Below are 25,523 nucleotides of genomic sequence, written 5' to 3' on the forward strand. Positions count from 1 at the left end.
TTGTTTTTAATGATATTTAGGGTTTTAGATCTTAAATTTAATTCATTGGATTAGGATGTTATGCCGGAGAGGGGCGGCATAAAAGTCCTATAAATAAATAAATATTGAAATAAATTTACCTGCACACACAACAGGATGAAGGTGGTGGGCCGAATGGCTGCTTCCCTGCCTGGGTGCCGTTTCCCCCCAAAAGAAGGACCCCTCCCCTGACCCGAGGCCCAGCGCGGCCCTTGAGTGCAGGGCAGTAAATCACGCAACCTTCTTCCAGCTGCAGATTGTCATGTGAATCCAGCTGCTGCCACTGGTCACCTGATTGATTGGATACCATCCATTCTGACAGACTATAAGCCGGAGGGGGGGGGCAGGCTCACTGTCCAGGGAAGTGTGGAGGGAGCCTGGTCCCTCTGCCCCCCTCCCTCTATTTCAGGTACCCCCCCCCGCAGCGAAGGTGCCTCTCAGGGCTGCTTGGCAGGGGGAGTCTGAAGGCCATGGCAACCCAAAAGCCCCCAGGAACCCCCAGGAGGGGAGGGGGGTCTCCAGGGCTGCGGTTGAAACAGGTCCCTCTTCCTCAACCCCCCCTCCATTCCTCTTGGCTTCTCTCTCCCCCCTCCCCCCCATGTCTTCGGAGAGGGGCGGCATACAAATCTAAGTAATAAATAAATAAATAAATAAATGTGTCCAGCGGTGGGAGGGGCTCCCCGAGGAGGCAATGGAAAAGCTTTGTGTGTTTTGTGTGTGTGTGTGTGTGGTTTTCACGCCATCTGGAGCCTGGAGGGAAAGGAGGGCACCTCAACCACCCATCCCCCCTCCACTGTTCACCAAGCTCAGCCTTCAATTGAAGGACCATCAGCCGCCCCTCCCCCCCATCCAGGCAAGGTATAAATGTGCTGCCCCCTGAAGGAGCCCCTTTCTTCCACTGACCCACAAGCTGCCCCCTTTTTCTGGAGTGCTGGCGGTGGTGCATCAAACAAGCCCACTACGCTTTCTTTGCCCAGGGGCCTAAGATCTAATGACCCCAAGACTGGCGGCGTAAACGAGTCTTGAGACTCTTGCAGAAGGCGAGGAGGGGGGGAGGGGGCACTGGTGAGAGGGGGCGGGTGCAGCCGGAGCCCTCTGGACTTGGCGCCGTCGGGGGAGCGCGGGCGGCCTGCCATTTCCCTGCCTCGCGGCGGAGTGAGGAGGGGGCTGCCTTTTTCTCCCCCCCCCCGACGGGACACCGCAGCCCAGGAGTCCCTGCAGCAGCAGCACCCACGCGGCCCTCTATAGCGGGGGCCGCCACCCTTGGCCACTTTAAGCCCGCAGGACTTCAACTCCCAGAATCCTCCGGGAATTGAGGTCCCCCAGGCCTAAAATTGCCAAGTTGGAGACACCCCCCCCCCCCCGCGCCATAAACAGCACCTGGTTCTGCGCGGCGGCCGCTGCTGCCCCCTGTCGGCGGCAGATCGGAAGCCCGACCTCGACGAAGGGCCCGAGGAGAGTCGCCGCCGGGAGAGGAGAGGGGAGCCGGGGATGGGGCAGGTTCCCCTGCAGAGGCAAAGGGACGAGCCGGCGGCGAGAACTGTGGGGGGCGGAAGGCAAGGAGGGCGGCCGCATCCTTGGAGCAAGAGTTACACCCGGGAGGAAAAGGAAGGGGCCTGCCGCCCAACGTCCGCCGGGTCTGCAGCCTACTCCTCCCACCCCCCGGACAGCCCGTTTTGGCCTTGCGAGCCCTGAGCTTGGATTCTGACGGCCCCCGTTCTCGGCCAAGGCGGGTCAGCCGCGGGAAAGGCGCCACCAGGAGATCGCGGCAGTCTGGAAGCATCCTTGGAAGAAACCTTTGGACCCACGTTCACCATTAGCTGACCTCTTAGCACAAACTGCTGGCATTTCAAAGAAGGGTTTTTTAAACCTTTAAAGTTGTCGAAAAGTTAAAATTATTGGCTGATCCGACTTTGCAACTAACAACAACTGTGCTCCCCGGCCGCCCGCCCCCAAGGGCGTCTGAAGTGGCTCCTTTGCCTGCTTCCTAGGGTGGGACTTGCGGTGGGGGGGGGTACTTGGCCCCGGGTCACCCACCTGGCTTCGTGCCAGCTCTGCCCCCCTGCCTCAACAGCTTCGAAGCGACTTTCCTTTGCCACTTCCCCTCCTTGCTTTTGCCTCCTTCACTTGGGGGGGGCAGGAGGGGGGCTGCCTGCAAAGAGAAGGCAGAGTGGCATCTCTGAAGGCCACAGGAAATGGGGGCTCCCACATGGCATCCAAGGCCCGGCCTGGGGAGCCTTTGCCTGCCCCCAAACCTTCCTTCCTTCCTTCCTGGCTGACTGATTGATTGATTGGACTTCTGTGCCCCCCAATCCCGAAGGACTCAGGGCAGCTTACAATAATAATATAAATAGAATATACAAATAGATACAAAGCAATAAAAAAGAAGTCAAACAGCCTAAACGAAATGAAACCCCGTATTTAGAAGAAACTCCATTGATATAGGGCAGCCCTTGATCCCACACGGAGGTGCCACCCATACAGTGCCAGGTGTTGACTCGTGGGCCCCCAGGTCTTCATGGTGGCTATAGGGAGGCAGGGAGGGAGGCAGGGAGGGAGGCAGGGAGGGAGGGAGGGCCCCCGAAAAAGATCAGCCGTAGAAAGGCCAAAGGGAAGAGCAGTTATCAGAGTTTGCAGGGGGGGGGGCTCCCTCCACAAGGAACCTCTGTGTGGAGCCCCAGAAGAGCCCAGGGGTGGACCTGGCTGCCCTTTCTGCTCCCACGGGGGTGGGGGGTGGAGGCCAGAGTGCCCGCCCAGGGAGCCCGTGAGGAGCAAAGGGGCTGGTGCCAGGCTAAGCCATGCACACCCACCCACCGTCCACAGGAGGGTTAAGACCGGAGAGGGGAGAGTCCGAGGGGTGGAGCGGAGGAAGGGGCACTGGCTCTTTAAGGAGGCCCACGGCCAACCCAAGAGCCCTTCTCTTTGCTGGCGAGCAGGACAGTCACCAGAGGGAGGAAGGAAGGAAGGAGAGGGGACAGCAGGGCACCACAAAGGGGTCTTCGAGCTAAGCAGAAGCCGGGAAGGAACAAAGGCACCTTGACTTGCAGCCGGAAGCCATGGGTAAGCCCCTCACCCTTCTCCATTAGGGAGGACCTACAATTAAGAAGCTGGGCTGTTATCCCCACGGGGGTTTCCATGCCCTTTCTTCTGGACACTTGGGACTTTTTAATGTACTTAAAACTGCCATTTTAGCCCCCAGAGGGTCCCAAACCAAGGCTGGCAGTGAGGGGCAAACTCCCGAGTCTCCACCCAGGGTCAGCATTCCTTCCCGCATGGGGGTCCTCTGGGTTTGAACCTGAGCCCTTTGCCAAAAGTGGGTCTTTTGAGAGGGGGCCAAAATCTCCTTGGAGGTCCATGATGGAGGCGAGGGGGGGGGGGGGTCCTAGCTGAAGTGGCAGAATGGTGGTGGAGGAGGTTCTGGGTGAGGAAGGGAAGGGATGGGGGGGGGTAGTGAAGCTCTTGGGGTCTTTTCATTCCAAGAGTTCATAGGAGAAGGTGGTCTTGCTCTGCCAGGGAGGTCCTTTGTGCAGCCCCCTCCCTCCCAGGCCTCCTCCTTGCTCTCCTCCTCCTGCCGGAACGGGCATCCCTATGGACCCCCGCCTGGCCTTTCTTCTCCGTCCCTTCCCTGGACCGATTCAGCCGCCACACGAACCCCCCACCCCCCACCGGGAGGCGGCTAGCAGCTCAAGCCCTTTCCCAGGACAGCCAGGTGGGGGCGCTCCCGGCAGCCGCTGGCTTCTGCTTTTCCCTGGTCAGAGGGGGCCACTTCTTAGCTGCCCCCCCTCAGCCCCACCCCACGCCAGCACTGCCCACGTTGCACGGGGGGGCTTAGCTCTCCTCCAGCCCCTGCCAGGCTGCCTGATGGGCACCTGCACAATATCAAAACATGAATAAATGGCTGTAAACATAAAACGGACGTGTAAAATGACATTTTTCTGAACAAGAGCAGCTGCTGAGGAATTCCAAGTGGAGGAGAGCCCCCCCCCATGCATGCCCCCCCCTGAAGGTCCTTATGCTCCTCCTGCAGGGGGTTTACCTGCTCCGAGCGCTTCGTCCCCTTGGCCTCCCTCCACTCTTCCCGTCCCTTAAAGGTCAGCCCGGCATCTGCCCCAGGAAGAGCAGGAGGGGGGGGGAGAGAAGCCGAGGTGGGGGGTGCCCTCCCTACGCCTGGAAGACTTTGCCATGTCAGACAATCTCCTCCACCGGCAGAATGGGGGGTGGGGGGCTCCTGGGACCCCCTTCTGCAGGCCAGGACCAGGGCCACGCACACCGATGCCTTCTCTGGGAGGGGGCTTTGCGTGGAGTGGGGAGTGGACTGGATGGCCTCTGAAGGTCTCTCAATGTGGGGGGGGGCAGACCCGTCTCTGTCTCAGTGGCGCAGAGCCAGGCGGGTGTCTGGGGGGGGGGGCAGCCAGGGGCTCCAGGGTAGGGAGAGGTCCTGGCACGCAGGCTGCAGGTGGGATTTCTTGGGGGGGGGCTGTAGGGGCTGAGGCGAATGTGCCACACTCCCCCAGTGGCTCCTCCTGGCTTCGTCCCACTGCAGTTTGAATTGTTTTCTGGGATTTTGTTTTAATTGTTATTTATTTCTTTGTTTCACACCTTACTGTCCAAACCCAGAACTTTTGGAACGGCTTCCGCCCCACTTTGATAACCCCCCGAAAGCCCCTTCCCCTTCCTGAAGTGGCTTTCTTGGCTACCCCTGCGGGGCCCTTCCTGGGAGGGCTGCCTGCCCGTTGGGGTGGGGTCTTTGGGTGGGCAGGGCCCCCAGATCTCCCTGGGCAGAGGAGAGAGACTCAGGCCCCCAGGGAGCAGCCCCAGCCCCCTGCCGAAAAAACTGCTGAAAACTCTCAGAAATCCCCATTGCTGCCCCCCTCCATCCTAAGAAAGCCTGTCCAGCTGAAGGGGCTCCGGCCAGGGGCTCTTTCCTGCCACTGGGTCTCTGGCCAGTGAGTGACCGAAGGGGACTAGAGGAGGACAGGCTGCAGAGAGGGTCCAGCAGGAGCGAAGGACAGGGTGGGCTCAGCCCCAGTCCCCTGCTGGCTGAAAGAGGCCTCCGTCCCTCCCCACCCCCCCTGGGAGAAAGCTCTGGACGGGCATTGCCCTGTCCCCCTTCCTCCTCCTCCTCCTCCCCCTGAAGCCCTTCTTTGGCGGGGGTCCTTCTTGGCCTCTGTCAAAACAGCCCTGGAGAAGGGGCTCTCTGTCCCAGGGGCACCCACGCTTCTCCTCCCCCCCCCTTGCTGGTACCAGCCAGAGCTCCTCCGCACTCAACACAGCCCTATGTGTGTGTGTGCGTGTGTGTGTGTATGGGGGGGGCAGTGTTGAGCTCAGGGCCCGGGAGCCTCGTCCTGTTGTCTCCTTGTGTTCATTGTTCTGCCCTGGAGACAAGGCAGGGGATTGTGTCCACACAAAAGCCCCTTTCTGGCATCTTCTCCCCCACCCCCACCCCCGGCCAAGCCATTATGAGGAGGCCAGAGGTGGGCCAAGGGAGAAACGCCCGGCCCTGGGTGGGTGGCTTTGGGTCGGTCCCTCCCTCTCGGCCCAACCCACCTCACAGGGCTCTTGTGGGGGAGGGGGGGATAGGAGGGGGAGGGAGGCATGATTTATTGTTAGATTTATAAGCTGCCCAACTCCAGAATGGACTCTGTGCCCTGAGCTATTTGTAAAGATAAGGGAGCAGGGCACCTGTCAGTCCATCCACCCATCCATCATGCTGGAAGCGGAGCCAGCAGAGTTGACCAATCCTTCGCCTTGACCTACGTATTGTATGTTGAGTTTGGCCAGCAAGAGCAAAATAACAAGACCCCCGGAGTGGGCAAGCAGGAGCCCCCGGGCCGGCCAGGTGATCCAGACCATGCTACAGCCAGCCTGGCCTCTGCTGCGCCCATACGGGGCTCCGGCCAGCCCGCCCCCCCTGGGGTCAGCATCTCCCTTGTGGGTGCGGGAACCCCGTCTTTGCTTACGGCTCGTGGCTCAAAGGCCGGGGGTTCCCCCCCCTCAGCCCCTCTGATCGCAGACACCCCCCCTCCCTTGGGCTGCTTCTCATGAGCTCCAGAGAACCAGCTGTGCGTCCTGCCGTCTCTCCGGCCAGGCTGGGACCCTCCTGGTAGCTCTGACGGAGGAGGAGGAGGAGGCCTTGCCTGGGGACAGCTTCCTCCCACGATGCGCGCAGGGGCTGGCGAGGGGCCACAGTCAAAGGGAGGCACAGGTACAGGGGGGCCCCTCTCACAACTTTCCCATAGAGGCTCAGGCTTCCAACACCGCCCCCCCCAAAGGAGAGCAGGAGAGGCTTGGCTGGACAACCCTGAAGGGAGCGGCCCAGGTCTCCTCCTGTGCTGGGGGGAGATGGGCCCCTCCCTGGGGGACAGGGGGTGGGAAGAGGCAGAAGGACGGGGGCTCTTGGGGTTCTCAGGGCTGCGCTGCGCCTGTCCCAACCAGCTGGCTTGAGGCCTCGGGCACTTGCCCCACACCCCACTCGAGGAGGACCGGGGGGGGGGAGGCTGGTCCCAAAGAAGGGCAAAGGAAAGAGGCCCCCTTTGTTCTCTGCCGGTCCCCCTTTCCTCCCCCCAGCTCGGGCAGAGAGACGAGTGCAGAGAACAAGCCCCCCTTGTCCTGCTTGGTGCCACCCAGAGGCCAGTGCAGCTTGCCAGGGTGACCAGCGGCCTCCGATGGGCTCATTCTTCAGGGCGGAGACAAACCCCCAAAGGGACAAAGAGGGAGGGGGGGCTGGTCAAGCGGGGGTTCTTCTGGGTCTGGGGGTGGGAACCCAGCCACCACAGAATTGCCCCTGGAGTGGGGGTGGGCTTCTGGGCTTACTGTTGTATTTCTTGTAATGTAGATAATGTTAGTGAGGTGCCTGAGCCAACCCCCCCCCCCCCGAGCCAAACACCTCCACCACCTCCTGGTCCTCAGAGTCCCAGCCTGGATCCAGCTGCACAGGCAGGTCTCCAGGTAGCTGCCCTTCTCCCCACCTGCCCTCCCGAACCTCCCCCCTCCTTGGCTCTGGCCCAGATCAGTTGGGTCCCCGAAACCCACCAAGAGCAGCCGCCGGCCGGGGAGCCCTGTGCTGCCCCTCTGGCCCTGGCCCTCTCCTCCCAGACGGGGCCTGCAGTCCTGAGCGAGAGCGGCTCTTCCTTTGCGAGTGGAGGACAGTTTCTGGCCCGAGGCAGAGAGCGAAAGTCCACCCAGACCCTGGCCTTCTCCATCGCCAGGGCTCAGGCCTTTCTCCTCCCTGCCAGGGCAGGGGGGGCAGAGCGCGACCCAGCTCGGAAGAAATGCAGAGGCAGATCCCAGGTAGATCTCGGGGGCCCTTCCAAGGTCCACGGGGGCCAATCGGTTGAGCCCCCCAAGAGTCAAGCCACGTCTTGGCTTCAGCTGGAACGGCGTCTCCCCTAGAAAGACCAAGAGGGCACCGTCTGCGCTACCTGGAGCCATCGGAAGAGGCAGCCGTCAATCAGGGGGAAAGTCTAGATGAGACAGACAGGTCCAGGGCTCCAGATTCTGACCGATCCAAAATTCAACTTCTTTGCCAGGCAGGGAAAACATCAGGAGTTGGTTTAAGTCTTGCTGAATGCCGGGAACCTTCTAACTGTGTTGCCCCCTCCCCAAAGAACCACAAACAATGGCGACGATCTTCCCAGGGCAAATTCTGCTTGAAGGATTTGTCCCTCTTCAGTGAGTGTCACTTTTAAGGAAGGAAACTGAAACACACACCAGAAATCAGATGAAATTTGTCTGGAAGTGGACACCCCCCAAATTACCAGAAGAGGACGTGCCACAGCTGTGCCAGTGGCCGCTGGCCCTAAACTCTATGGCTCTTTTCCAAGGGAGGGGGGCTGCCTGCCTCTTCCTTGAGCCCCCGCCTGTAGGAGAAGAAGGGCACTGGGGGGAAGCGAGGACGTGCAGGGGAGGCTGTGGCTGCGGCTGCGGTGGGTATGGCTACGTTTCTGGTCTCCCTTGATGGACATCACGGCTGGCGTTTCTCGGGGGGGAGGCCATCGGCCTTTTTGTCTGCCCCCCTTGGGAGAAGAGCAGGATGCGAAACTAAGAGCCTTCCCTTGGGCACATTTTGTAAAACTGGGCAGCTTCTCAGGAGGCCCCCTCTGCTCCCTCCACCCTGCCTTCCCTTGGCCCCTGCTGCCCACGGGCCTGCTCTTCAGGTGGGTCCAGGACCAGTTGCCCCACAGAGTTGAACCCGGCCTCAGCGTCTTGATCCGGAAGGTCTCTCTCCTCCGCCCAGGGCAGAACCTTGTGTCCGCTGTTCCAGCCGCCAGGACTAATGGGCCTTGTGTGTGTCTCTCTCTCTCCACCCCCCTCTGCCCAGGTTTGCTAGAGTGCTGTGCCCGGTGCCTGGTGGGCGCCCCCTTTGCCTCCCTGGTAGCCACGGGCCTCTGTTTCCTGGGAGTCGCCCTGTTTTGCGGCTGTGGCCACGAAGCCCTGACCGGCACTGAGCACCTGATCGAGACCTACTTCTCCAAAAACTACCAGGACTACGAGTACCTGGTGGACGTGTGAGTATCCCTCCCCTCCTGGCCGCGCCCTCTGCCCAGGGCAGCCCGGCCTCCCGAGACCCCCGCTCCCCTCCTCCTGCCATGGGCCTGGGCCGCCCTGTGCTGGGGCTTATGGGACCAATGGGATTTTCAAAAAGGGGAAAAATGATCTAAAATGGCATTTAAAATTAGAAATTTTGTTAAGTTTATTCAAGTGAAGATATAATTGTATTCCATGTACACCAAGTTGAAAAAGAAGCTAAACACGATGGCCTAAGTTTAATACTGACTTTTAATCAGTTTTAATTGTGATTCATTACACTTCATTCTTTCAAAAAATCCTACAAATGGTGGAAGAGTAGAGAGCTGCCGGCTGGTTCCCTGCAGGGGCCTTCCCCCCTTCCGTCAAGCCCCCGTTGCAAAGCCCCTGCAGTGTCCCCCTCGAGCGGGATGGGCAGGCAGGGGCTGGTGCCAGGGATGCCTGGGCCACTTCTTGTGCCCAGCCTCTGACCTGCAGCTGCACGGACCGGGCGCCTTTCGAGGGGGGTCAGCCTGAGGGGTGGCATGGCCGGGGCAGCCGATGGGCCTTGATGGGCAGCCAGAGGAGGCAACGGGCTTTGCTGGCAGACCCCGGACCAGGGAGGGCAGAGTGCGGGAGGCCCCTGTGGCATCTGGGGGCTACCTGGCAAGGCCACGCTCTACAGGGCAGCAGCAGCTTTGACCTGGGGTGGGGCAGGGTGGGGCAGGCAGGATCCTGTGACCCAAAGCCTGGGACCTCCTGTCTGCAAAAGGGGGGGTGCCTCTGGACAAACCCCGGCTGCTCTTCGGGCCGAGCACTTTGCCCAGCCTGACCCCTGGGAGGGGGGCTCTGGGTGGGACCCCTGCCCTCCTGAACCCGGCCTCCCTTTGCAGGATCCATGACTTCCAATACGCCATTTACGGCATCGCGGGCTTCTTCTTCCTCTTCGGAGCCCTCCTCCTGGCCGAAGGCTTTTACACCACCGGCGCTGTCAGGCAGATCTTTGGCGACTACAAGACCACCATCTGTGGCAAGGGCCTCAGCGCTACGGTAACAGGGGGCCACAAGGGGAGGGGTTCCAGAGGACACCGTCAGGCTCACTCGTGGGACCTGGTGTGTCACTGTTTGGGCAAATGGCTAGGACATCCTGACAAGGTGATCTATCCGCAGTTTGCGTCTTCGGGGGCAGGTGGGCTGGGCTGCGGGTGGGCAGGAGGCTGCAGCCCTGGTCAGCCCCGTGGCTGGTCCTGAGACAACAGTGGCCTCTCAGAGAGAAAACCGCCCCAGACGGCAGTTCCCCCAGTCCGCCCTCCCCTCCCCCTCCCTCCCTCCTCTTTGCAAGGAAGACCCAGAGGACTGACCCCCCCCCGACTGTCCATTTGCAATGTCTCAGTCTGCCAGATGTGTTGCAGCAAATGGGAGGGTGGAGATACCAAGCATTGATTGACGGGGGAAGCCTCAGACCTCTGACCCCCCCCCCCCAAGTGCTTGTGGCGCTGGGCAACTCCCCCCTTGGAAGTCCTGGCCCTCCCTCCCTCACGGGGCCCCAAGCAGGTGCCTTTCCTGGGGCAAAGGACCCCCCCCGGGTATAGGGCGCCAGAGGGACTGCTGGGGAGGAGGAGAGGGCCATTTGCCAGACCAATGAGGGGGCTGGGAGGGACGGTGGGTTGCTGGCACAGGGAGGGGAGGCATACAAATCTAATAAATGAAATTAAATTAAACTAACAGAAATGTGCCATTGTGCCGGAAGAGCCCAGAGAAGGGGAGGGCGGGGCCCGTGCTGTTCTCTTTCTGGGCCACTCGCTTCTGCCCCTCTTAGGCAGGCTCAGCCCTCAGCCAAATGCCCCCCACTTCCCCCCCCCCAGAGACCCCCGGGGCCGAGGAAGGGGAGGCCGGCTCCCTTGCAAGCCACCCGTGGATACATGAGGGTGCCTGCCTTGGAGCATCGGTCCCAGACGGAAAGTAGGGTTGGCACCTGGGGGGGGGGGGGGGCGCCCTCTGCACGAGGTCAGGCGCTTGCGGCTACGGCCTCCAACCAACAGCAGCACAGGTGTGTGTGAGTGTGTGCCAGACCGAGCGCTCCCCCCTTCTGCTCAAAGAGTCCCCAGAAATGCGCGTAGTGTCTGGAAGAGGTCCAGGGTGGGGGAGGGGGAATTGTTTGGGCCGGGCGCAAAGCAGCCACTGGAGGAGAAAGGGCAGATCCCAGGGACCGGGGTGGGGGTTGGGGGAGGGGGCTTGCACTGTTTTCAAAAGAGCCCAATTCTGCACTTAAAACGCACGGCTCTCCAAATTGCATGGGGGGGGACTGATAATTCAGGTGGTCTCTGACACCCAGCCCTCACTCCGCTCTCGGGAGAAGGAGACGGAGCACCTTGGCCGCCAGTTGTGCTGTGGGGGGGAGGGGGGAACCGCAATCCCTGGCAGCCCCATCGGTGCTGGGGGGGGCTGTCCCTCGCTCCCTTTCCGGCTGAAAGGGGGGGAGGTTGTGTCCGTCTGCCGTTCTCCCGCCTCCTGCTCTTCTGGCCAAAGGCCCCGCCCGCCGTGACCCCCGCCGGTTCTGTTTCAGTTTGTGGGCATCACCTACGCCTTGGCCGTCCTCTGGCTCCTGGTCCTGGCCTGCTCCGCCATCCCTGTCTACGTCTACTTCAGCACCTGGACCACCTGCAACTCCGTGGCCAACCCCACCAAGACCTCGGCCAGCATCGGCAACCTGTGTGCTGACGCCAGAATGTACGGTGAGTGACCGGCAGAAGCAGCTGTCTGCCTAAAGGCCGGAAGGCCTCAGACCGTCCCGAGGCCATGCGGATCCCCGGTGGATCCCCGGTGGGCAGGTGGCCACGTCTGTCCTGAGGGGGGGGGCAAAAGTGTCTCTCCCCACTGCCAGGAGCCTCCAGGAAGGTGACTCAGGCTGGGTGTCTGTCCCGAGCAATGGGGAGAAAGTGGCCTTCAGCAGGGCCGGAGCGGCTGAGTCCGCATCCTGTGAAGTCCGAATGAAAGCCCCCAGCCCAGCCCCCTCCTCTGGCTCCTGGGGGGAGCGCTCCCACGGGCGGGCGGGTGGGCAGGCTTCTTGCCTGGTGTGTGTAGTCCTCCTCAGGACCTCTTGTGCTCCCGCCATTCTAGGTGTCTTGCCCTGGAACGCGTCTCCGGGAAGAGTGTGTGGCCAGAGTCTCCTCTCCATCTGCAAGACGGCCGAGGTGAGGATGATGGACTAGATTTTCCAAGAGGGGAGGGGCTCCTAAATGGGGGAAAGGGGGGGTTATTCTCCCCCCTCCCCATCCCACATTGTCTAAGTGACCCCGGGTGGCGGGTGGCATAGAAGTAAAAAACAACAGCCGCCAATAAATCTATGCTGACGCCCCCCATTGTGCAGGGTGGGCTCTCCCTCTTGGACCCCACGCCAATGGCCAGAGCCGGGTCTTCCAGAAAGCCAGCAGAGGGGGGAGGGGCAGCCTGACCTCCAGGGTCAGAGGAGGAAGAAGAGAATCGTAGGTGCAGCAGCTGATGGTGGAAAAAGTCGAGGCCCAGAGCAGAGCGCCCGCAGGCGGGGGTGGTTCTGAGGACCCCCACCGTCTTTGCCCCAGGCAGCCCACCACTGACCCTTCTCAGGTTGCAGGGATCTACTGGGACCTCCTGGTTGTTCTTTTGCCCTTCTTTGACAGCTCAACACTCAAAACCAAGTCCTTGCTAACTTGTGTTAGTGGCGGATGATCCTTTGTGCTCCAAGACCATCTGCAGGTTGAGTCACCAAAGGCATCTCAGTAGTTCAGTGAAGAGAATCCACACACACACACACACACACACCCTTGAGGATGGGCTCCAGCATGAGTCCCAGACCTCGGAGGAGGAAACCTCTCGCCCCACTGACCGACCCCCCCACGGATTGGTTCTTGCAACAACCCCTGTTGCTTGTATGGGTGGACAAAAGGGAGGGAGGACACCACCTGGGCATTCCTTTGGAGGGGGACACTCACGTTTACAGGTGGACAAGAGAACTTGGAATATTGAACGGGATGGCTGAGATAATCCAGCCCCCTTGCTAGATCAGGGAAGTCCTCTTTGGTCCTTCGATCACGGCCAATGCAAGCTGACCTCCAAGGGGCTGAGACCTCCAGGGATCGGGGCTTAGGCCTCTCTGTGTCCTTTGCTTGCAGTTCCAGATGACCTTTCACCTCTTCATTGCTGCCTTCGTGGGGGCTGCCATTACTCTGGTGGGCCTGGTAAGTCCAGCCAAGGGTCCCCGGGGTCTTTCCCCTTGGGTCCAAGGATGAGGCGCTGTTGCTTTCAGTCCAAGCGTTCGAAAAGCAAAGGTTTCCCGTGAGAGGAGCAACACGAAGGGGAAGTCCCAGTGAATTCAGCCCCCCCCCCGTGGGGCGGCTGCTGGGTCTTCTCCCGCCAGGGGAGGGGGGGCGGGTGACCTCTCGGCAGGGGCAGGACCTCACCTCCCCCCACTTTTCCCCCCTTTCTGCCCTCCAGCTCACGTTCATCATTGCTGCCACCTACAACTTTGCAGTCCTCAAACTGATGGGAAGAGGCACGAAGTTTTAAGCGTGAGCGACACGGAGCCTTCGCCAGATGTTCTCCCTCCTCCAACTACCAGGCTTTAACCCAACCAGACAGTCACGCTGCACCTGGCCCCCTCCCCCCTCCCCCTTTAACCCCCCCGACTGCTCCCCCCCCCCCCAATGAAGCAGGCCGAGTGTCCCGAGGAGGGAGGGGAGCCTCTTCCGCAGCACCCCAGCAGCCGTTCTCCTTCCCGCTCCACTCTGGGCTCCTCTGGGGCCACCCAAGCAGGGGGCTCTCTTCCTCATGGGGGGGGAGGAGGAGGACGGGCAGAGAGGAGGCCTGGGGGGAGGCACCCTGAGAGAGAGAGAAGAGCCGGCTAGGCTATTTCCCCAGCTTTCTCCTGCGGTGGCACCAGGGGCGGTGGGGGAGAAGCGAAGGGCCGACACCCCCCCATCTCCTGGGTAAGGGGGCTTAGAGCCAGGATCTTCCCAGGAGGGAGAGAGCGCTGAGCCGCCGCCTTGCCCAGAGCCCCAGCCACCCTCCCTGCAGCCCCCTGGAGGACCCTGGGGAAGGGGCCCTTCTCTCCATCCTTGGAGGAGCAGGGAGAGCTAGGCTGGCCGGCCACACCAGCTGGGCAGAAGGCAGCCCTAGCTTAGGAGCCCCCGTAACCCAAAGCTGCCGTGTCCGTCTAATGCTAGGAGCTCCTTCGTTAGAGGGGTGGGTGGGGGCGTAACCCTGGGCCGTGTGCTTTCCCTTTCACCACTAGCCGTGGTGGAACCCAAAGTCTCCGACCGTCACATCCGTGTTCTCCTCCCCCAGTGACCACTGCTTCTACCCTGTGCGCTTCCTTAGGGGCCATTGGCAGAGATTAACCCGCTGGCCTTTCCTTGCAATTGCTGTTTCCGATTCCTGGCAAACTGTAAAAGCCATCCCAGTTATATGGAGCCCCCTGTCTCGGTCACTCGGTCCAAACAGAGAGGTGGAAGAAGAGAAACGCCCTGAATATTCTGGACACGACTTCCATAAACCACAACAAGAGTGCTTTGGTCTCGGTGGCAAAGGACTGACCGCGACACAATTCCATCAAGTGGAAAGAAGGGTGGAAGCTCTTTGTGAGACCCCCGGCTGGGAGGCTGGTTTGAAGAGGGGCTTCTTGTCCACGGAAGCCAAGCCCCCTCCCCCCAGCCGGGAACTCCCTGGGGCTGACCGGGCTCAGCCTGGACTCCAGCTGGAGGGGTCTGTGTCAGCAAGTGAAGTGGGGGGGGAGAGATGGCCAGGCAGGGGCCAGTTCCTTGGACGGCTAACAATCAGGGCAGCCCTGCTGAGCAGGCTTGGCCCAGGCAGCTGAAGCCCCCTCCGGACGCAGGAAACAGGGCCACCTGGAAGGCCGAAGTGAATCCTGGGGGGAAATGAAGTTGTCTAAACCTGATATTTCACATGGACCGAAGCGCATATAACTGGGCCCCGCGTCCTCCAAAACCCCTCAGCATAAACACTGGGGAATCAGCTAATAGGCTAAGTGTGTTTTTATTTTTCTCCTTTGGAAATTCATTTTTAACAAAGCATGACAAATTTGTTTTGTGAGACTCACCTTGCAAGGTGTATTTTGTAATATTCAAGGAATAAAAGTTGCGACTGTCCTGAACAACCCTCCGCTCTCTCCCTATGCACGAAGCCCCCTTGGCTGCCGGGGAGGTCAGTCGGCACAGGCTCTCTGGCCCCTTCTGGAGGGGGGCTTGGAAGCCTGGCCTGGTTCTCAGAATGCCATCGAGGAGGCCCAGGCTGATGGCCTTCGGAACCCCCCACGGCTCAGGCCAAAGGTCGGGCTTTGCGGCCTGGATTCCTCTTCCCAGGTTGATAAAAATGGCACCACCAGGAGATCTGTGCTGCAGAAACTGAAGCCAGCTGTGCACTTTCAGGAGTCCTAAAATTGGGTGCAAGGCGTTTTCTGGTTATTGAGCTGATGCTGGCCTGGAAATCCTTGGCCACATGCTCAGCATCTGTGATGGGGGGCCTGGGGCAACATCCCTCCCTCCCTCCCTCCCTCCCTCCCTATCCATCCATCCATCCATCTACCTACCTACCTATCTATTCACCTACCTACGTATCTAGCTATCTATACTGTATATCATCTACCTGCCTACCCTCTATCATGCATGTATGTGCCTACCTACCTACCTACCTAATCACTCAGCCAACACCCACCCACATTAATGAAATCTCTTGTGATAAAACCTATTTGGGGCTATTCAGGCTTCCCTGGACGGTGCCTGGCTCAGCCCCTTGGCTCTGCAGGCTTCGGTGCCTCTTGCTTCTCCCTTGGTGGTGGCCAGATGGCTGTTCCACAATCCCACCCACTCTTCCAGGAATGCGGGGCCTCTTCCAGGCACAGCATGGCCCCTTGTGCCAGCCCTGCCCTCCCTCCAGACCTGGTGGGTGTTCAGATGGGCTCAGAACTAGAAATGACCCACAAAGAAAGCTCCTTCCTTCACAATTCACACCCACAGTCGTTAAACACACATTGTATTTGTGGAGATTTTCTGAAATGGCCTGAAATCTTGGGTGTTGGCGAGTTCACCCACTTGTGCTGGTAAAGTTGCTTTTAACAGGCATCCTGTGGCAATCGATTAATCTATTGATCTGGATCATTCGGCCTCAGGTTCAACTTCTTCGGTCCAGCCACTCCCGAAAGTGGCTCAGAGTTTCCCTCCCGCCGTCAGGCATCTTCCGTGTCCCCAAGTCTCTGTCAGGAAGAAGGGGAGACGCCTGTCACGGCTGACACGTTAGGCGCCCCAAGCAGAACATCGCCACTGTTGTGGTTCTTTGTTCCAATGGGCAAAACAGCCTGAAAACTGGCACCCCACGGCTACAATAATCATTTGCTGCCCCCAATACATTTCTCCGTCGCTTTCTTGCCCTCCCGACAGCCTCCCCCCCCACCCCCCCGAGGACCAGAGAGAGCCCTGCCGGAAGGGCTGTGGCTGGGCCAGTCGGGACACGAGGTGAGCCACGCCCGGCCTTCCTGCGTGGCTTCCAAGAGGGTCCAAAGACGGGCTACAAGAATGGTGGAAGGTCTTAAGCATAAAACATATCAGGAAAGACTTCAGGAACTCCATCTGTCTAGTCTGGAGGGCAGAAGGAAAAGGGGGGACATGATCGAAACATTTAAATATATTAAAGGGTTAAATAAGGTTCAGGAGGGAAGTGTTTTTAATAGGAAAGTGAACCCAAGAACAAGGGGACACAATCTGAGGTTAGTTGGGGGAAAGATCAGAAGCAACGTGAGAAAACATTATTTTACCGAAAGAGTAGTAGATGCTTGGAACAAACTTCCAGCAGACGAGGTTGGTCAATCCACAGGAACTGAATTTAAATATGCCTGGGATAAACATATATCCATCCTAAGATAAAATACAGGCAATAGTATAAGGGCAGACTAGATGGACCCTGAGGTCTTTTTCTGCCGTCAGTCTTCTCTATGTTTCTATGTCCCTGGCGAGGAGACCGTGTGGCCTTCAGGGACCGGGGCCCCTTTCCCAGACGCAGCGTCTTCGTCAGCGGGTGGCAGGGTGAGAGGGTTTGAGCAAACAGGCACTTTTCGGATGTGATAATGAAGTTGCCATTTTAAACATTGTTTTGAAGCCCAACTTTATTGGAGCCACTGGTTTGATTTGGCTGCAACAGACTGGGAGGACTCCCCCTGCAGGCAGCATTGAGAAAAACAATCCTGCTTGTGACGCTGGGAGTCCATTTTCCTTTGAAATGAGCGACAAGGTTACTGCATCTGGACTCCACCTTACAGGTATTAATCTTGTCGTAAAAGAGGCAAAGAAGACACCTGGGAGGCTTGACTACCCCTCGCTCCTTTCATCCGCTTGGCCCTTCCCTCCCTTCCTTCCTTGGACAGGTGCAGCTGGGCGGGGGGCTTCCCTCTACCACAGCTCTATGCACAAAATGTGTTCAAGGCTCTACCACAACTCTGGCTCCAGGAGTGGCCTGCAAAATTGTCCCTCTTCCGATGGCGGTTGAGGCTCCTCTGTGGCTGGCCAGGTTGGAGGGGGGGCTGCTGGGAGGATGGTGGGGGGAGGGGCCAGCTCTGCCCTCTTCAAGAAGGGGAGGAGGGGAGCGGCTCCTGTCCCAGGCTGGGAGCGGCCACGGAGGAGGCGGAGTCGAGCTGGCAAGTTTTTCCTCTTCCTCAGAACTGCCCTCCCCCCCCCCCTTAGACTGAACCGGGGGACACGTCTGAGCAGGACATGGATTTGGGTTCAGGCACGCCCGGCCGCCTGCCTCCCCACCCTGTTGGGGCAAGACCCAGGGAGCTGCTCAGCTGGTGCCTGCCACCTCCTTGAACAAACCAGCAACCAACAATAGCTGCACGATAGCCCTGACCGCAGAGGCATTCCCCCGCCCTGACCCCTCTGCAGGGAGGGTGACCGTAGCTTAGGGGAGCTGCACACCCTGGAGGCAAAGGCGTCCGGGCTGCTGCCCCTCCCCAGCGCAAGGGGAAAGGAACTTTCCTGCTCAAGCGCTGAGGGGAAGTTGCAGGCTCGGCTCCGCTCCTTCCGCTATGAATTGGCAAGCGCTCAGAAGGGGGGCCTCCAACATCCACTGCGGTGTTGACACTCAATGAGGACTGGTCGCTTGTTTCCTTTCCTCCCTGTAAATCGCCATCCGAACCTCTAAGGATGGAGGAGGCCTCTTCAGAAGACCACCGTTCTCTTCACCCGAGAGGGCGTGGACCTTTTCCGGTGGCCGGCTGCCAGCTGTCTCTAAAACCTGCCTTTCCTCCCGCCTGGCGTCCCCCATTCCGGCTCAGTGCCCCCTCTCAAAGCCCTGAGCGCCTGCACCGCTTCCCCAGAACGGCAGTGGGGTTGCCTCGGCCCGGTCCCTCAGGTGGGCCTCGGACGTCCTAGGAGATGGGGTCTCCTGCCCCCCCCACAGCTGGCAAAAACCCCGTTTCCCCCGTCTCTCAGCTCACCCCACAGGCCCCGGGCCAAGTGGACTTAAAACGCCCCCAGCAAGATGCCTGCAACCCTTGGGGGCTCTGGGGAGGAATCACACCAGGAAGCAATGAGGCAATTCCTTTTAAAAAATTTAATAGATTTTTCTTACCATTTGTTGGAAATCAAGTAAAGTTGCAAAAACAATCACAAACAATTTTATTAATTAGGGTTTAAGTGATGAAATCACCCCAGAATCCCACTGGGTCAGGCCTAAAAATTTCCTGTGAATTATTTTCTCTTCTGTGCTGGAAGCAGAGGGCCAAGCCCTGAAAGGGGGGGGAGGCAGGGGGGGCCAGGCCCAAAGAGGTGGCAGCCAAGGGAGGAGGAGCTGCTGCTGCATTTCTTGAGAGGCGAGTTTATATGCGCGAAACAGCCGAGAAAGGTCACCGGAGCTTCATACCGCTGGTCTAGGATGACTTGGCGCTCTCTTTCTCCTGTTCAATGGCTGAGGAGAGAAAAGGCCCCTGAGTCCTGGGTGGCCCAGCCCTATCGGCTGCCCCCCAACAGAGCCCCCACCCTGGCCCGAGTTCCGGAGGTGGGGCCCTCCAGCTGTGCTTCTTCAGCGCTTTCCTGGGCGGAGGCCCTGGTGCTCCAGGAAGGAAGGGGGGGGGAGCCAGCCTTCCTTGGGGGGCAGCTCCTCCTCCCGGGGTCTCTCCAAGCTCTGTGAAATCCCATGGAATCCGGGGTGGTTTTACTACTGGTTCTGTGGGTGTGTCACCTGCCCTCCCCACTCTGCGACCCGCCACAGGGGGCATTGGCCGCTTCTGCAGAACCTGCTGGACGGAAGGGATCCCGTGGCAGCAGGGGGGGGGGCTCAGCAAGCGGGTTCGGGGGGGCGCGCCGTCGGCCCTGCGCTTCTCGCCCCCCCACTCAGGTCCCGCCGTCGTTCCCTCCGTGTGACAGGCCGGGGAAGCCCCCCCCCCCCCCACCGCGGCTGAGGAAGGGCTCGGGCTCCTTCGTCCCTCCTCGGGCCTCACCCCCCCCCCCCCCCGGAACACTCACTCTCCTGCGAAGGGAGCGTGTTCTTCTCCTCCGTGTTGGTTTTCTTCAGCTTCTTCTTGTCAAACTTCTCCACCTCCGACAGATCCGGCTTGTCGCACATCTTGGCCACACAGAGCTGCAAAAGGCCACGGGGGTCTTGGCGGGGCTGCCCGGCACAAGGCAGGAGCTCCCCCCCCCCGCAGCTGCCTCGACAGCCCCGCCCCACCTAGCACGGGAGGGAGGGAGGGAGGGGGCGCCCCACCGCCGCTCACCTGCCCCGCCGCCTGCGACTCTTCCGCGCTCTCGGAGCCAGCGTGTCGGGGCGGCCCCTTATATCGGGCGGCGGGAGGGAAGGGCGCCTCGGGAAGTGTAGTCTCTTCCTCTTGAGCGCGGAGGCGCCGCCCCGAGGGCCCCCCCGCCCGCCCCCGGCCCCGCCCCCGGCCCCGCCCCCGCTGTGTCCGACGGCCAGGGGCGCCCCGTGCCTGCCCTCGCCCTCGCCCGGCGGCTGCTCGCTGCGGATGATGGGAGCTCGGCGGAGGCTGTGGGGAGAGGTCTCCACACTCGGTCCCTTGACGACTTTCGGACTTCAACTCCCAGAAGTCCTGGCTGGGGAATTCTGGGAGTTGAAGTCCGAAAGTCTTGACGTGACCGACGATTCCTGCAGAAAGAAGAAGTGACCGTTGCCGAAGGTCGCAGCGGCGGGTTAACGTGAGAACGCTGCTTTTTTGGGAGGGGGTGGGGGTGGGAGGGTGTCCCTGCAGCAGCCGAGCCTTCCGGTCTCTTCGGCCAAGCGGGGACCCGCGTCCGTTGAGCCCCGCCTGCGTGGGAGGGCTCAGAGGCCGCCGCAGCCTCCCTCTCGTTCCGGGAAGGGGCCGCCGGGACCGTCTAGGCGGCGGCGGGTGGCAGGTGGGCGGCCCGGCCCGGTCCGTTTCCCGCGCCGCAGATGCCGCTTTGCGCCCCGCCCGGCGGCGGCACCGAGCCCGAGAGTTTGGGCCGCGCTCGGCTCCCTTTTTCTTGGCTGGCTGGTCTTTAAACTTGAACTCGCTACTCTAAATAATCCAAATCATCGAAGTAAGATACTGCGGCCAGACAGCGCATCTCTGTCTCTTCTGTGGGATCCGATTTTTCTTACCACCAGTTCGGTGGGCGTGGCGAGGGAAGGGGCCTGCAAAATCCCCGCCCCCTGCCCCGCTCTGGGGCCAGCCCAAAGATCTGTCCCCGGTTCCCCAGACCCTGCCAGACCCTGCCGGATTTTTCACAGCATCGTGGGCCTCGGCCAAAGCAGGGTGCACAGGTCTAGGAATGCAAAGGGTTAGGTAGGGTGACCTGGGGGGGGGCTCTTTATTGGGCAACTATTTACACCCCAGCAAAGGTTCTGTCTGACAGCTAGCCCTTTGATAGCCTATTTTCCCTCCTGAATGGAGGACCTGACTGAAGCCTATGTGCCACAGTGTGAGAATAATAATAATAATAATAATAATAATAATAATAATAATAATAATAATAATAAAAAATTCAATTTGTATGTCGCCCCTCTTCGAGGACTCGGAGCGATGTAACACAAATGGTCGATAAAATTAAACATAGAGTATTTATTTTATTGGTACTCCAACAAAATCTGAACCGTTAAAAGGATGCTGTGGGGCAACAACTAATCAACATGATAAACACAATGCCCAGTAAGCCATAGAGTTACTGTAGTCACATGCTACAAGGTGCATTGAAGGGTTCACCTGCAGATTAGCACGGGGCCCCTGTGCTCGCTGGGCCCCCCAGGCCGATGCTTTAAGAGCCCGATCCTTCCTGGCAGGTTGCAAGCAATGTGTTCATCAGTTGTAGGAAGGCGTGTAGTAGTCGTACTCGTTTCCTATGCCAATAAAAGTTAAATGCACACGTGTGTATGCATGAAAAAGAGGTCTACAAAACCCTGGAAACCTTATAAAAGTGCAGGTGCCAAGAGGGTCCGATGCTTGTGGGCTTCCAATACTGGAAACAGTAACAAACCGGCCAGGATGACCTTGTAACAGCGACACTTACCCAAATATCAAAATTAACATAAGCCACTAAAATTCAGTTTAGCTGAAGAGTTTATAAAAATAGTATTAATTATTAACTATTTCTACCAGTTTTTCTCATCATTCCTATCACCCATTTCCTCCCACTTATGACTGTAACCTGTTGCTTGTATTCTTAAGATTTATATTAATATGGATTGTTTCCTCATTGCTTATTTGACCCCTATGACAACCATTAAGTGTTGTACCACACGATTCTTGACAAATGTCTCTTTTCCTTTTATGTCCACCGAGAGCATCGGCACCAAAGACAAATTCCGTGTGCGTCCAATCACACGTGGCCAATGAAGAATTCTGTTCTAACTAAAACAGGCGCTTTCTCCAAAAGGCTCCAAGGCTGATTTAATTGATTACATGGTTCCAATAATTAAGCTTCATTTACAAATTGGCATTGGGATTACAAATAATGCATCCCAGTATATTTATATTAATGCTTGGCTTGCAACATGCATGTAAGAGCCCTCCCCCAACTCGCCCCCCCCCCGAGAGTAAAAGATGTTTTCTGCTTTGTCCACCAGGAGGAGAGAAGAGCTCCAATGAAATCCAGTGAGTCCAGATGTGCTAAAAAGTCTCCGAGTGAACCGGATCGTCTGATTCTGAGTGTGTTCTGTGTTCTGTGCTTCTCTTTCCCCAACCCGATTCTGTCCAATTCCCGCGAGTGGGGCAATTCTCCTTCTGGGTGTCACTTTCTCCATTTACATCACGTTTGCAGGTGCTCTGAAGGCCCCCCTGCCTCCCCCCCCTCTTCACAACCAGCCCTTCGGTTGTGACAAGTACTGGTAGATGGCGGTTGTGAATCCCCAGCTGACGCTGGAGCGGAGAATGAGGAGGGACCCCCCCCTGTACAGCAGCAGGGGTCGCCTTCCCCGGGCCTGCCAAACCTTGGCCATGGTGGCCAGGAGGCCGAGGGTCTCTGGCCTCCCCACTTGGGACTGCAGATTGGTAATGAGGAGGCCGAGAGGGTAGAGCAGCAGGGACACCAGCGTGCCAGTCAGGCTACCCGACAGAAAGGCTGGGATGGCCACCGGCAAGCTCTCGGTGGAGAGCCTGCCGCGGAGGGGCTCCTGCAGGGCAAAGTAGAGGGAGCTCCCCAGGCCATTGCGGACCAGGAGGAGGCCGAGGCCTCGGTAGAAGCCCAGGCGGACGCTCTCGCCGAGGGGGTAGGAACGGAAGGTGGCCAGGATGTGGCGTGTGGTGGGGAACCTCTGGACCTTCCTCCCATCCTGGAGGACATTCTGCACCCGCTCGAGGGGACAGAAGACCAAGGCCTCCACGAAGCCAGAAAACAGCCCGGCTACGGCTCTCCGGGACCAGGGCGCCAGGGGCTGAGCCGGGAGGGAGCCGCAGAAGCTCTCGTAGGTGCCAAACAGCAACGTCCCTTGCAGCGTCTTGATCAGGAGGGGTGGGAGGGCGCCGCGATAGATTTGGCGGAAGCCCTCGTGGTACAGCTGGCGCACCGCTTCAGTGATGGAGAAGTTGTGCAGCTGCTGGCGGAAGATGGTCTTGTGAATGGGGAAGGTGGCCAGGGTGGAGAGACTGCTGGAGGCAGCACCCACAAAGTACCCGCTGCTGGCCCTTGGCCTTTGACCGCTCTCGGTCTCTTCCTCCATGGATGCAGAGCGTCAGACTTCTCTGGGGGAACCGAGGCGGTGCAGGGGTCACAGCCCTAGCTGAGGGAAGATTTTAATTTCAAATAAGACACCATCTTTAAATAAAAAGGAATCTGTGCCCTTGTGCCCGGTGTGGGGGCCACAGGCGTTTTGCGCCCCACCCTTCTTTTTGCAACCTCCTCTTCCCTACTTAAGTCTCTATAGGCTCCAAAGTTTCTCCTGGAGCCGTGTTTCTGAAGCTGCCCCAGAGTTGTCTACTAACTGGACCCTTTGCAATATAAATCCAATCGGTTTTATGTCCCTGCTCACCAACCTCTTTATTCCAGCAGGAGCGATTCTGGCCCTTCGTTAAGCAGAAAACAATACATCCATATCAGAAGCAGGAATGAAGAGCAGTTGGGCCCTTTTGGTTCAAAAGATAAATCAGAAAATCAAAGTTTCAGTATTGGCTCAACACTGTCATAAAAATAATAAATGTCAAATCAAGAGGCTCCTGATCTCTCCTGCCAGGCAAGGGTGGCACCGCACGAGGTTTTCTGCCCCTGCAGCCTCGAGATTTGGTCTCCGTGGTCCTTAGGGACCAGATCAACATGGCTTTGAAATCCACTCCTTCCCCCAGAAGGGCTCTCCAGGCCACGGGTAACCTGGGCCTTTTCTCCTACCCTTTTGGGGGGGGGTCTTCAAAGGATAGGCACCCGCCTCCCCTCCATCGTCAGTCACAGCACAGAGGGTGAGCACAGGGAGAGACACATCCTTCAGACTCTCCCGGGCAGTTCCCCTCCCCCTCCCCCCTCTCCCCCAGGCAGCAGCAGGAGGGCTGAAGCAGAGGTCCTGCCCAGGAATCTCCCATCAGGGTCAGTCAATTGGGATGCAGGGGGGGCAGGGGGGCGGAGAGCCTCTACACTTCCTTGCCTGATCTGGCCCATCTCTCAAGTCCCCCCTCCCCAAATGGCCCCTTCTTCACCCCTGGCCCATGTGCTGCAGGGACGCTTAGCCTTGAGTGGGCCAAGACCCGCCCCTCCAGACAGCAGGCAGATGTCGAGCCCCCCCCCAAGGCCCCTCACCTTCTTTGGCACGTGTGTGTGTCTTGGCTCCTTTGCAGAGCTGCCGGCACATCCTCTCTGCCGAGAGCTCCACCCAGAGTGTTTCCGGGCAGCATCTGCAGCTGCGTCTACGGCACGGCTGGCAGGCTCCACGCAAGGCTTCCGATGAGGCTTCCAGACCAACGGATGGGGGGTGGGGGGTTAGGGAGAGGCAGAGGTTGTGCGAGACCTGCACTGACAGGAGGAGGCAAAGGTCTGCGCCTGAATTAGACTGAACTAAACCGCCTGGGAATTCCCCAGAGCTGCTTTCACATTCGTTCTGTGTTGACAGGATGTACAGAGTTCTGCATAAAGGGATTGGATGGTCCCACCGATGCATGCGCCCCTCGTGGCATTACGCCTTTCCTCGTGCCCTGGAAGACTCCGCAGCGAGCACTGAGGAAGGGAGCACCTCCGTCTTCCCAAAGGGACGCCAGAGAACAGGAGCAAAGGCTGTGGGCCCACTGGACCCGAGGACCACAGCGGGCTAGAGGACAGAGGAACCGTTTTTATGGAGGGTCAGCAAGGCCGCCATTTCCTCAAAGTTCTGCCTTGGTCAATTGCACGGGCTGACCTCTGCCCCTCGGGTTGATGTCTCCCGCCTTGACAGCCAGAGGAAGGGGCGGGAACGACTCCTTTGCCGCTTACGGTCCCTGGGGACTGACCCCCTTTCTGGCCATAGCTGCAGTGCCACATTTAGGGAAGGGAGCTTGGCTGCCTGGATTGCATGTTTTCCAGATGGTGTTAGGGGTGGGGACCAGAGGTGGGTTTCAGCAGGTTCGGACCAATTCTGGAGAACCAGTAGTGGGGATTTTGAGCCATTCAGAAAACCAGTAAATGCCACCCGACTGCCCCCCAACCTACATCTACTCTCCCCTCCTCCGGAGTCCCAGCTGATCGGGAGGAAATGGGGATTCTATTTATTTATTGAATCTATACACCCCCCCCTCCAAGGACTCAGGGTGGCTGACAACATATAAAAAGAATAATTTATTTTATTTATTAATTAGATTTGTATGCCGCCCCTGTCTGTATTTGTATTGTATTTGTACTAATCCTAGATCCAATGAATATAAAGGCCACTCATTTGAAATCACCATTATATTAAAAATCAACCATTCCCACTCAACGACAGCATATACATCATCCGTCGGCCGGGGGGGGGGTGTAGTGTCCAATGGCCCCAAACCTTGATGCGAACATGAGTGTTTAGACTCTTATGGAAGGAGGGCGGAGCAGTACAAATCTCCGGGGGAAGCTGATTCCAGAGGGCTGGGGCCCCCACAGAGAAGGCTCTTCCCCTAGGCCCCACCAAGCAGGACATCCTATACTGTATCTGTGTCCTTGGTGTGGCACCGTGGTTGATTTGAAGGGACACGTGGGTTTGTGTCTCACCAAAACATATGTGGACAAACCCCAGGAGCTATTACAAGTTGCCAGCCCCCACCCCGGGCACACTGGAAAGGTTGACTCAGCCTTCCATCCTTCTGAGGTGGGTCAAATGAGGACCCGGATTGTGGGGGGGGGGGGCATAGGCTGGAGGCTCTGTTAGAAAGGGCTATTGCTAACATGATGTAAGCCGCCCTGAGTCTAAGGAGAAGGGCGGCATAAAAATTGAATAAATAAATAAACAAACCTCCATGGGCTGAACTTGGAGGGGGGTTTCAGTTAACAATGGTGGCTAATTTGAAAGGCAGCTTGCACACTATCAAAGGAGGCAGCAGCACATGTCCGACTCCAACAGAG

The 25,523-nt window shown here is 58.8% G+C and overlaps 3 protein-coding genes and 1 long non-coding RNA gene across 5 annotated transcripts; 2 read left to right on the forward strand and 2 right to left on the reverse strand.

The window, feature by feature from the left end:
• The first annotated feature begins 2,847 nt into the window (after window positions 1-2,847).
• Window positions 2,848-14,669, forward strand: PLP1 (proteolipid protein 1). 2 transcript variants are annotated; one of them, XM_070760113.1, is made up of 7 exons: window positions 2,848-3,078; window positions 8,339-8,525; window positions 9,417-9,678; window positions 11,090-11,258; window positions 11,644-11,717; window positions 12,675-12,740; window positions 12,997-14,669. In XM_070760113.1, exons 1-7 carry the CDS (start codon window positions 3,075-3,077, stop codon window positions 13,066-13,068), a joined length of 834 nt encoding a protein of 277 aa, XP_070616214.1. In that variant the 5' UTR covers window positions 2,848-3,074; the 3' UTR covers window positions 13,069-14,669. The 2 variants fall into 2 exon arrangements, with proteins under 2 accessions (XP_070616214.1, XP_070616215.1); XM_070760114.1 differs by having other exon boundaries at window positions 9,417-9,573.
• A 3,436-nt stretch (window positions 14,670-18,105) lies between these two features.
• On the reverse strand, window positions 18,106-19,391 carry LOC139171687 (thymosin beta-15A homolog). Its single transcript, XM_070760126.1, has 3 exons — window positions 19,283-19,391; window positions 19,032-19,146; window positions 18,106-18,474 (listed from the first exon to the last, which is right to left on the reverse strand). Exons 2-3 carry the CDS (start codon window positions 19,129-19,131, stop codon window positions 18,437-18,439), a joined length of 138 nt encoding a protein of 45 aa, XP_070616227.1. The 5' UTR covers window positions 19,132-19,146; window positions 19,283-19,391; the 3' UTR covers window positions 18,106-18,436.
• Window positions 19,392-19,491: 100 nt separating this feature from the next.
• On the forward strand, window positions 19,492-23,284 carry LOC139171690 (uncharacterized). The gene is made up of 3 exons (XR_011559777.1): window positions 19,492-19,718; window positions 21,604-21,685; window positions 23,025-23,284. It is a non-coding gene; the product is annotated as an uncharacterized lncRNA (long non-coding RNA).
• On the reverse strand, window positions 20,588-25,513 carry SLC25A53 (solute carrier family 25 member 53). The gene is made up of 3 exons (XM_070760112.1): window positions 23,760-25,513; window positions 23,009-23,098; window positions 20,588-22,755 (listed from the first exon to the last, which is right to left on the reverse strand). Exon 3 carries the CDS (start codon window positions 22,693-22,695, stop codon window positions 21,832-21,834), a length of 864 nt encoding a protein of 287 aa, XP_070616213.1. The 5' UTR covers window positions 22,696-22,755; window positions 23,009-23,098; window positions 23,760-25,513; the 3' UTR covers window positions 20,588-21,831.
• Between the last annotated feature and the right edge of the window lie 10 nt (window positions 25,514-25,523).

The sequence above is a fragment of the Erythrolamprus reginae genome, chromosome 8 (assembly GCF_031021105.1).
Source record: "Erythrolamprus reginae isolate rEryReg1 chromosome 8, rEryReg1.hap1, whole genome shotgun sequence".
Lineage (NCBI taxonomy): Eukaryota > Metazoa > Chordata > Lepidosauria > Squamata > Dipsadidae > Erythrolamprus > Erythrolamprus reginae.

What these genes read in the sequence shown, in the direction of transcription:
- SLC25A53 (XM_070760112.1), bottom strand. Translation starts at nt 22,695, where the DNA reads ATGGAGGAAGAGACCGAGAGCGGTCAAAGGCCAAGGGCCAGCAGCGGG.
- PLP1 (XM_070760113.1), top strand. An exon ending in TACGAGTACCTGGTGGACGT is followed by an intron (nt 8,526 to 9,416) that starts GTGAGTATCCCT and finishes CTCCCTTTGCAG; the next exon opens with GATCCATGACTTCCAATACG. An exon ending in GGCTAGGACATCCTGACAAG is followed by an intron (nt 9,679 to 11,089) that starts GTGATCTATCCG and finishes GTTCTGTTTCAG; the next exon opens with TTTGTGGGCATCACCTACGC.
- LOC139171687 (XM_070760126.1), bottom strand. Translation starts at nt 19,131, where the DNA reads ATGTGCGACAAGCCGGATCTGTCGGAGGTGGAGAAGTTTGACAAGAAG. An exon ending in CACGCTCCCTTCGCAGGAGA is followed by an intron (nt 18,475 to 19,031) that starts GTGAGTGTTCCG and finishes TTCTCTCCTCAG; the next exon opens with CCATTGAACAGGAGAAAGAG.